The sequence below is a fragment of the Corvus brachyrhynchos genome, unplaced genomic scaffold (genome assembly GCF_000691975.1).
Source record: "Corvus brachyrhynchos isolate BGI_N302 unplaced genomic scaffold, ASM69197v1 scaffold200, whole genome shotgun sequence".
Classification (NCBI taxonomy): Eukaryota; Metazoa; Chordata; class Aves; order Passeriformes; family Corvidae; genus Corvus; species Corvus brachyrhynchos.
In genome coordinates, this window is record NW_008236184.1 from 77,187 (window position 1) to 88,284 (window position 11,098).

At 41.1% G+C, this 11,098-nt stretch overlaps 1 protein-coding gene across 3 annotated transcripts in view; it reads left to right on the forward strand.

Moving 5' to 3' along the window:
* The window catches only part of DAPK2 (death associated protein kinase 2), a 42,038-nt gene that overhangs the window by 14,148 nt on the left and 16,792 nt on the right, over positions 1-11,098 (forward strand). For all 3 annotated transcript variants that reach the window (XM_017737202.1, XM_008636714.2, XM_017737197.1), the window contains exons 3-7: positions 3,214-3,352; positions 4,755-4,884; positions 6,001-6,049; positions 6,734-6,760; positions 10,400-10,552. In XM_017737202.1, coding sequence (XP_017592691.1) covers positions 3,214-3,352; positions 4,755-4,884; positions 6,001-6,049; positions 6,734-6,760; positions 10,400-10,552 — 498 coding nt within the window. The remainder of the gene's footprint in view (positions 1-3,213; positions 3,353-4,754; positions 4,885-6,000; positions 6,050-6,733; positions 6,761-10,399; positions 10,553-11,098) is intronic.

Consider the following 11,098-nt stretch of genomic DNA (forward strand, 5'->3'; position numbering starts at 1 on the left):
ATATTAGGTGACATGGTAAAATGGAAAGAGAGGGAACCCAGAGGAAGGAATTCTTCTGTAACAGTTGAGAAATGAGCATTTGCAGGTGGTGATTTAGAAAATAAACCTCCCTGGATGTTCAAATGTAACTTGATGCAGTTCTGAGTGTTTTAGTGCAAAGGAATTAGTGTTGAAATGTGGGGATTTTCTGGGATTCCATAATGGCTGGCTTTTGGAATTGCTAAATCTCCTCTGCTTGAGGGTTTCTCTGAATTCAGGTGTATAACTTGGATAAGAATGATCTTGTAATAAACTGCTTACCACTCTCTAGGTACAATTTACTGAAGCCTGGTTTTAAAGCCTGAATCTTTGTTAATGAGAAATCATCACATCTCTTCTACAGAATTTTCCTTTAAATTACTCTTTTAAGAGTAATTTAATGTATTAGGTTATATCTCAAGAGACTGGAGATTAATATACTGTTTTTCATGTATGCCCATCTCTGATCTTCAGAAAATGAAATGCTCATGTGGTTATTGTAGAAGAGAGTCTTTTGCTGATGAAGTACCAGGGAGACTTCAAGCTCTCTGAATCTTCTTTTTCTTTGGTTTGTTTCCTGTTTTGTTTTTATGTTGTATTTTATGTTGTATTCTGTAGCTTGGAAAGCCCCCTCCCTAGCCTCATTCAAGGTTAGTGTGAACTAGAGAGAAGTGAGAAGTACATCAAGGAGCTCTCAAGTAAATGTCCTGTGATCCTCGTTCTCACAGGCTGCAGTTTCTTCAGTCATGCCTTGGGCATAGCTGTTTGCCCACGATGTTGGTGAGGTTGCCATTGGAGCAAACTCCCTGGTGTGCCCTGAGCAGTTGACCCAGCTGGTTTAAGTGCCCACTCTCAGAGGCAGCAGGAGAGAATGAGTATTAAGTAGCTCCAGTCTGGGCAGCTGAACTATTTTCTGACATTGCTTTGTGTAGCAAAGGAAGTTGCTCTGAAGGGAGTTGCCAGTCTCCTCCAAGCAGGAAGGTATCCTCAGACATCCTTAGCAGAGCAGAATGGCTCTTCCAAAGTGGCTCAGCTTGTGAGCTCTCCTGAAGTGGAACCTGCTTCTGCAGGAGCAGAGACTGGGCCACCTGGGCTGTCCTCTGGCCTTAGAGAGATTAAGGAGTCCACCTTAAGAAACAGTCACCAAGGAGATTTTACAGGGTAAAAGAGGAAGAGAGAGCAGTGTGCCTACATGGTTAAATTCCAGAAAAGTACAAGAACGTCCCCCAGTGCAGCTGGTGTCCTGATGACCGGATGGATCCTCTGCCAGAGGTGATTGCTTAAGTGCACTCTGAATAGAAATCATTAAATAAATGGGACTCGCCTGCTCTCTGTATGCAGATTTCACCAAGACACTATCAGGTTTTTCTTACAGATTTCTTTACTGGTTTATCACAGTAGGCTGTGGTAATTGTAAAACTACCGAACCAAGGCCTCTAAACCTCCTACAATATGGAAAGGAGACAGTGTTCCCTGTCTCCTGAAATGCACAGGGTACAACAAAATCTGTCCAGAAAGGCTGATGGTAGTGCTGAGACCGTTGGTAGGTGTCACCTAAAAAATAAAATGAAGAGATCAATAGTCTCACAGGTTGAATAACTGAGATTAATAGGAAGGAGAAGGTGGCAGCCAAAGACAGCAGTTGCAACGTATTTCTGGGTCATTTAAGCTTATTTTGTTTGCCAGCCATTTAGTTGTAACAATTAAAGCATCACGTGACTTCTGCCCAGGTGAAGTGAGGTGACTTCTGCCCAGGTGAAGTGAGGTAACTTCTGCCCAGGTGAAGAGTCCTGCCTCACATTGTTTAGAAAAGTTTCTGACTATGTGAGAGGTGTGAAAAAAATATCCAGTAATCAGTGGGCAAGTCACTATGCCCTGTGTAAGTCTCTGGATCAACAAGGCACGTGTTCACCCACAGGAGCAGCAGGGGAAGCTACGACACAAAGCCAATGTCTCTGTGGCTTTTGGCATGCTGTTCTTGCTTGCAGTGGACTTGTCCTTGCAGGTTTTGTAGCTAATTGACAATAGCTTCCTCCAAAAGAGGCAGAGTATGGAATTACCATGTTGTCACTACCAGTGTTGTGTAGAAGCCTGGGGTCAGAGGAGTCATTCCCCAAAGGCCTCTGGAGCACGCAGTGTGGACTGACTTGTCTGTGACTCAGGGCACCTGGGGAACTCAAAGCATTTGGACCTGCCAGTGCTTTGACAGGTAGTTCATCCGGCAACAGGGCCAAGAGCTTGTCTTCCAAAATGACTGTAGGGTCTCTCAGGTCCTTTGCTTGCACTCTGAGCATAGGTGGGTGGTGCACCAGCACCCAGGAGTAACCACTGTTTTGTGGGTGCCCCCAACAGTGAATCTGAATGAGAATAAAACAATAATGTTAATGACAGCGTGAACTGGCAACAATAAATGTAAACATAATTATGAATAACAGCTGCCAACAATGCCTAATTCAATATTTAGGTCATCTTGTTTGAGATAAACAGAAAAATAGCACTGGAACTCTCAGGACAAGGCACAGAAATGAAAATAAAAGTCTTATGTACTAATAAGGATGGAATGTATTTCAGTTTTGATGCGAAAACTCATAGTAACTAAGAGTACTTCTTTGATTTGGGAAAACTGATTTTGGTACCTTCAAGCCTTCTACAATCTGCTTTCTTCTTAAAAAATTCAGCACCAAGTAAATGCTTTCCTGTTACTTATGTCAGGCAAGAATCATATTAGAACATGGTAATGGCTGTTCTGGAAAGAAGAGATTCTGTTGGCACATTTTGCTACCTCAGGTTCTGATGGCAACTGCTAAGGGAAGTAATTCTTTAGCAGTTATTGACTCTTACAACTTGCTCATACAAAATGAAAATGTTGAAAAATAGCAGTTGAAGTGGTCAAGTCAACCTTTAAAATAGGTATGTATCTGGGGATTCAGCAAACAAATGTAACTTGGTTTGATCCTTTGTGATCCTTGCAGCATCAATGGAAAAGCCAGTCCTTCATTTACAGGGAAGAGAGCTAAAGCCAAAAGGTAGTTTGGGCACACCTGGGACCAGAACACAAAAGTCATGGTTGTCTGCAGGAGTAGCCTTTTTCTAACTGTGTTTGAAGTTCTTCACTGCTTCAGTTTTCTGTGCTTACACTGATTTTATGGATTACAGTGCAGGAGATAAGGGGATGTTTTCTGGTGTGTTTTGCAGGGTTTCTGGAGGAGAACTTTTTGACTTCCTGGCACAGAAGGAGTCTTTAAGTGAAGAGGAAGCAACCAGGTTCATTAAGCAAATTTTGGATGGTGTGAATTACCTTCACTCTAAGAAAATTGCTCACTTTGATCTAAAGGTAAAGATGCTGATTTAGACTTTGGCTGATCTCTAGCTGCTAATTTTGATATTTAATACCAGTAATGTCAGGTGGTCAATGAAGATGTTGCAAGAATTGCAAGATAGAAATCAGAAAGCGTAAGTAAAGAATAATTTTGCTGATAGTGACTATCAAAGGACCTAATATATTTTCACTTAATAACTCTCCTGCATTTTAAAGGACTGGGTGTGGAGTTTGGCAAATATTAAATTATACATGTATTTTTAAGCAGTGGTCTGATTTGATAGAAGACGGTTTGTCATTATCTCATCACTTGACAGGGCTCCATTGGCTGCAGTGGAGCTACAGTGGTTTATACCACCTACGGAATAAAACAATCCTCCAAAAGGTAGTGACAGTGACTTTTTGCCATTTCAGTCTGTTCTGTCTGCTCTAAAGAAGCTTCCATTATGTATCTATATCCATTATGCACATATATGCCTTAGATCCATGGAAGAAAACCAGACTTACTACCCTGAGGCTAAAACATGCTTGGTCCAGTAACTATGACAATAAATTATTCATTTGCTCTGTTTCCCAGTGCAGCTCTTGCTGAGTGTGCATGTTAGCGGGAGCAACTTCCACGTTAGGATCTGCTGTGGAAAGGCCAGGCAGCTGCCAGCAGGGAATCAGATTCTCTCACTGCTGCTCTTGAACTTATGATTAAGTTATGACAGATTAATGCATTAAAGCTCATCATGGGAGATAAATTGAGCCCATAGTTTACTCTGAAACCTGTGAATTTGGGCTGTAGTAGGGAGTAGCTAAGGCTGAGAAATTTAGTTGAAGAAAGAAGTTTATGAAACATGTTTTATCTGGTAAAAAAGTAAAGTCTGTGGTTGAACATGTTAGTTTTGATTTCACAGTTCAAGCTTCAGCTTTTTCTTACAAAGCTGTGAGGAATGCCACATTTTCTTTTAATACCTTGCTATCATATATGATCTAGGACCTCTGATCCCAACTCTTCTCATTTTCTGGACTGTTCAGCTGGTAAATCCTGGATCTTTCCTGGCCTTGTTGCAACTGTGAATTTAGTCTCAGAGAAGATAATTTTTCCTTCCCTGAATAGGTTCAGCATTTAACAAAACATCTTCCATTGGCTTACAATACAGTATAGAGTCAAATGGGCAGATATTGTGAAGTGTAAATTCACAAAATGTCAGCAAAAATACTGAGCTGTGCAGCTCTCACTCAGGGTGAGGCAGTGGCATTTTGTCTGCACCAAACACCTGAACTGCTTCGGCTGCCTGCTACCTTTATCAAAAGAACTGTAAATGGTTAAGCACAGGTGTTGTATATGTAAAGGAAAAAAAAGCACTTGAAAACGCTGTTACTTTCAAAGATATTTTATTAACATAGATCTATCTTTTGTTATTTTTAGCCTGAAAACATTATGCTTCTAGACAAGAATATCCCTATTCCGCGCATCAAACTCATTGACTTTGGCCTGGCTCACAAAATAGAAGATGGAGTTGAATTTAAAAACATATTTGGAACTCCAGAATTCGTAGGTGAGTGACATGTTCCATTGTCTTGTATTGCAAATTCCAGAAGAAGTCGACACAACTTGTCAAAGTTAAAAATTGAAGGATAGAAGTAGTTTTAATCTTATTTCTATCAAGGTCACTTAAATCTGGAGGCTTACTTTATTTTTCTGGAATAGGCAAAGGTGCTTTCTGTAAACTAGATGTGCTACTCCTGTGAGAGTAGGCTGCTGCCAAATAAATATTTAGAGATGTAAATTCAGGATTAAGATTGTGAAACTCTGCAAATACAAATTATAATCTTTTTACTTGTTGCCTGGGGTTAGTAGATCTCTGCACTGTGGTACATGAGTCAAAATTACATGGGTATCTCTGTCATTGCTTTCTAAGTAAAACTACCTCACACTGCACACCTGCTGAGTACTCTCATCTCCCCTTACATTTTTCCATGTGGTTCTCTTTTTGCTCCTCACTGGTCATAATTCTGATTTGTCTCACTTGGATTTTAAGTTAATCCTGCTCCTTTCTACTAGTTTCGGTTTTGGGCTTTGTTTGGGGGGTGGGTAGAGAATTGTTATTAATATTCCAGTCAAACACAGTTGTCACAGATAATTTTTTTTCAACTTCTTTCACCCTTGCTCTTTTCTCTTGCATGCAGTCTTGTATGGGGATGTTTTCCAATGAGGAAATGTTTCTTATAAAGATAATAGAGTTTGACATGGATAGCAACGTAGTCTGGCAAGTAATTTCAATCTCTTGCTCAAGGGCTCTTTTCTGACTGGCCTTTACAAACTTGCTATAATGCCACCAGTTAAAAAAACAAAAGCTCATGCTTATGGGCAGCAGCATTCTTGGGAGGTGAAATAATTTGTTATTTGTTGTATTTTGCACTATAATTACTATATAATGTCTGCTTTACCCTTACTCTTGAGTTGCATTATGCTCCAAGTTACTCTAGATAATCTCTTCTGAACAGCTGTGAACTTGAATGCCTATTTGGGCTACAGAATTATAAACAATGTATTCTGTAACTAACCTTCCCCTCTCCCCCCTTCTCACTCTTGGTAATTCTTGGCCTGCTACTACAGCCTGGTAAAAATTTGTTACCTCAGTTGCTGATGGTTGATTAAATGTTCCTTACAGCTCCAGAAATCGTAAACTATGAACCACTTGGACTAGCTGCAGACATGTGGTAAGTTTTGTAATGTGTTTGTACGTTTTTTTCCAGGTGACTCTACAATTACTTTTTCCTGTTTTGCTCTTAATAGAATCCATTGCACTGCAACAAATTAAAAAACAACAAAAAACCCCTTAAATACAGTTAATGACTTTGTTCTGTCATTCTATTTTTATACATTCTTTTTAATTAAAAGGTAAGCATTTAATTTCTGCAAAATTACATTGAAAAACTGGAGTGATGGCAGTTACAGAGTTAACTGTTTGCCACTGTCCATGCAGAGGACCACTCTTAGAAGGAAACATGTTCCTGCAGAGCTTGTGACAGCTTTATTTATAAGAGCACTTCATGCAGAGCAGACCTGCGTACTAGTGTTGTCTACTGGGAAGGCAGGCAAAAGAGGTCACCCCAAATAAAACATCCTTGCTTCTGTTCCTTTGTGTTCCATATATGCACTGCAATAAAATACCCACTGAGTAGAAATACACAGAGACTTCAAATATCCACATTACTTGATGTTATATGTAACATTTTTTTTTTCCCCTGAAACCCCATTCTGTAAGAGATGCTAGCAGTTATCTAAAGCCACAATGGCTCTCCTGCCTCTATTGCAGCACCTATTGACTTTTGTGTATTATGCACATTAAGAAGAATACTGGTCATGTAGAACTCCTGAAATTAATGTCTTTTGTTTTTTAGGAGCATAGGAGTCATTACCTACATACTGTGAGTACAACAGATTCACTCCTGTAGAAATGTTCCTAAAGCTCTGTTGCACTAGTACAGAACAGTTCTTCCCTTCAGTCATTTAGGGACCTGCACACATAGGGTGGGCAGGGGTTTGTCTAAAGGACAGGGGTTATCCTGCAGCCTTTTCAATTTAAAATAAGGGGTAAAAGATGAGGGGCATTCTGAGCAGAAGAAAAACAAATGTCTCTGGCATCACTGGGCATTTCTGCTTCTTATGGGATCTCATCAGTTCCAAATGGTAGAGGATGGAAAAGCCAAGTGTATTAATTGCTCCTGAAATGACTGTGAGCTATCAGTGTGAGAGCATAGAAACAGAAAGTGTAACAGTGCCATTTACAAGTTGGGTTATTTCAGGTGAAAACAGGGAAGTTTTTATTTCCTTGTAAAGGCAGCACTCTAGATTATTCTGCAATAACGTCACCCATTTCAAAAAGGTGAATTTAAGCTGAAAGAGGAGCAGAGAAGTTGACCCTGGGAACTGAGAATTCAACTTACAGGAGAAAAAAAGGGTTTGTTAAAGCTAGTAAAGCAAAGGTTGGTTGGGGATATCGTTACAGTCAGTAAGCATGAAGGGAAAAGTAGATCGCAGAATACTTTTTAGATATAGATACTCTTTAGAAGAAAAGTGTGTCAACTGGTGATGAATAAATAAAAGGAGGGAATTATGACATGCTTGGGCTCTCAAAGAAATGAGTTTCTGTGGGCATCTGGGGACAAGCAGTCAAGAGTTTTAAGATGGAGCTTGACGATTTGGGGAGCTGCTTGTGTGACAATGAATGCATGCAACAGAGGAACAGCACTCCTTGCTTTTCCTCTCATTTGACATGAGACTTACAGGAATGGTCAATCATCCTTGATCCTAACTGCTTCCATTGAAATCAAGCTCCTGTGACTCCTGGGGAGCAGGAAGTGGATACTATATGCTGGGAATGTCTCACCCTGGGCTTCAGCTGCTCCGTTATGATACTCAGAGGAATAACTTGCTGCCAAACTTGATGAAGGTGGACTCTTAGATGGATTTGCACTACTCAGGGATCAGGACAAGTACAGAGGCTTGAAGGGGAAGGATTGTCTTTTCAGTGTGGAAAATAAATCTTGGCCTATACACAAGGGTTAGACCCCAAAAGCTGTAAAAGAGAGGTATGGTCTGAGGAATCAGATTCAGTGCAACAAATTCCCTTCTTTCCTGCAGTGCAAAGAAAACATCCCAGAGAAAAGTTTGGGATATTGGTTGAGCCCAAGCTCAGGTAAAGGGGTTTAAAATACTGTCAGACCCTTGTTTTTTATCAGCACTGATACTGGTCTCCACTGACACACCTGTACTTGCCAGGACATTAAACTTCATAAATTTGTAAAATGGGTGTTCCTATGTGATGAGAAGAAAACTTAGGAGTTGAGCAGGTGGGAATACTTAGCATGTGATTAGTGATGCACAGAGCCAGCTGCTCTTCAGGTCTTCCTGTTGCACTGAGAGGTCTGTGCTGGGGCAGAGTAATGGAGCAGTTCCTGTACTGCATCCAGCATAGGAGATCTGTTTTACCTTCTTGGCTACTAATGATTGCTGTGGTCATTAAGGTAGAATAATGTCTCCCTACAAATGATCAGGAAGAAAAGAGCACACTTTTTATGGTGGGTGGGATCAGCTTGCCTGATATGCTATGGACTAGAATTGGCATGCCTTCAACTTGTATTGCCTCTTAATTTTAAAGCCTTTTGCTCAGAAGTGTTCTGAGTAAGTGGGGTGGGTCTCTGATACCACCTAGTTTAGCAAACGTGGCAGCAATCAAATGGATGTCATCATCAGGTGTAGAGATCAAAATGCATCCAAGTCCTCAATTCAGTAACTCTGGAGTGATTCAGTGGGTTGTAAGGGCAAAGCTTTTGTTACTGAGGTCTGCTGGTACATGTTTACAGGCACTGAGTCAGGAAAAAAGCTATTTGCATTGGATACTAGGATTTGAGAATCCACCCATTTCACAGATTTCAAAACTGAGTCCCAAAGAGGAAAAAAAGAAAAAAGAGAATAGAGCACTGTTGATTTTGGCTTCCAACAAAGGGCCAGAAGGTGGAATTACAGCTGTTTCATGGCATAATTTGGGGAAAGGGAAAAGAAACCAAGGCCCTAGGGCAGGTTTCCAAGCTTCAGTTTTGGAACAAAGCCCATGGTCTGTGGAGAGGTGCCTGCTTGTAGCCTTCTTTGTGGCCAGCAGAAATGGAACCAAGGCTTAAGAGGAAGTATGTAAATCCCTCTAAGCGTTGAGACTGACTGTGGTATTTGAGATGAAATTTACTGCATCAAAGACAACTGGAGGACCTCACTCATGCTGTCTTGCTGTGTCAGATGCTTTGGTGGTGTTGTATGATTGTAGAGGGGGAGGAAGCAGTTTATGCACTCAAGTGTTTATTCTGTGGATAAAACCACATGTGGTAGCTGGGGATTGGGGTGAAAGGTTTGGGTGGTCCCAATATAACTTTCTGCTTATTGCCCAATCTTCCCAGTTAACCTGGTAGTGGCAATACAGACAGGGTAAAAAGTATGTTGAGAGTGGGATCATGTAAGCAAATGGTTTAGTATTCAAAACCTCAGTTCAGTTCCCTGGAGTTTGCTGCAGTCCTGTTTTGAGCCTGCTGCATCCTGAAACTGTGTTATCAAAGCTGGACATAATAGACAAGCACAATAATAGCCCAGAAGATTATAAAAAGGGGTGAGATCAATTTCCTTGGTATAAATAACATTTCCCATAAACCAGGCTTTTGCAAGTCAGCATCCCTTTGTGTTGGGGGAGGAGGAGCCTGGAGGAAAGACAGGGCAGGAGGGGTCTGGGATGACTGTTCTGACACGAGTTTTATGGAGCAGAGGTACAGAGTCATCAAAGATGAAGGTCAACAGTCACAGCTGAGAGATAGGCAAAGCAGGAAAAAGGAAAGCTTTTTCTTCAGTAAAGATTGCGAAATGGTGTTTTATTATGATGCTGTCTCCTTGCAGTTGGAGCAGGGTGCCACAGAATGAAATTTTGTGTTTTTCAGAAACAGTTGGATTTTATTGCAGCCAAAGCCCTTTTGCTTGTGGATCCCTTTTACTGAGCAGCATGGCTCTACTTCCCCAGTGGAGTTGATCCCTAGGCAAGGCCACATGCCTGGCTTCTGATCACACATCATATTTTGCTTCCAGCTGAGAAAGGGCTTGCAGAGAGAAAAGAAATAGGGGGAGAGCTTTTCCTACCTGAAGAAAATCTGTAGAAACACTGCTTTATCTGCTTGAAGGTTGTAAAAGCTTCAGCCTGGTAGTCTTTGTGGGTTCACAGGGGTAGAGGCTCCTCAGCTGAAGCTTTTTCTAGTTTGATTAGCAATGACTTAAATGAGACATGAGAGGAGAATCAGTGCATTTCTCTCTGTGTGCATGCATTAGTGCTGCACTAGAGACCTTCAAGGCAAGTCTGGCTCATAACCACAGCTGTAGCGAGCCAAAGCTGGCTGTGTTTTTTCCTACATGCAGAGCTGCTTCAACACAAGAGCCACAAAAGTCCTAAGAGTGTATTCCACGGTCACTGTAATTTCATTAGGGGACTTCTGCTGTTTATTTTTCCAACTGATTCTTCTTTCTGGCTTATCTAGGCTTAGTGGTGCATCACCTTTCCTTGGAGAAACTAAACAAGAAACACTTGCCAACATCACAGCTGTGAAATATGATTTTGATGAAGAATTTTTCAGCAATACCAGTGACCTGGCAAAAGATTTTATTCAGAAACTACTGGTGAAAGATACACGGTAAGCAAATATTCAGAAAGACCCATTTATTTCTGAAATTAACCTGGTGAAATGTGGCTTGATAAGTGAAAAAGCTTTTCTTGCGGGGTGTATTGCTATTCAAGAGCAAGACAGGAGAATGCTGCTGTGCCCCTAGTTAATCACTGCACCCAGAAACCCTGAGGAGAGGAACCAAATCTCCTCAGCTGAATGCCATTTTCAGGACTGAATTCTCACCTGAGTCAAGCTGGCACAACAGGGTATTGCTGAAAGGCTGAAAATGGCGTGCAGAATCTTGAGTTCAGGTTAACTACCACTCCACTATTTCAGTCTCTTATGCACCACTTGCAAGGAGGTGATATCCTCCCAGAATATGCCCCCAGTGGTGCAATGCCAGAAAATTACTACATGTGCTGCTAAGGAGTTGTTTTAATTCTCTGTGTCTGTGGCAGTCACCTAGAGTTTGTGTGAGAGCTATGCAGATCTTTGTTCCCAGGTTACAGGAACCACAGTCTTTTTTTTAGTTTTTCTTGCTTTTAATAAAATGCACACAGAAGTAGCATCTCT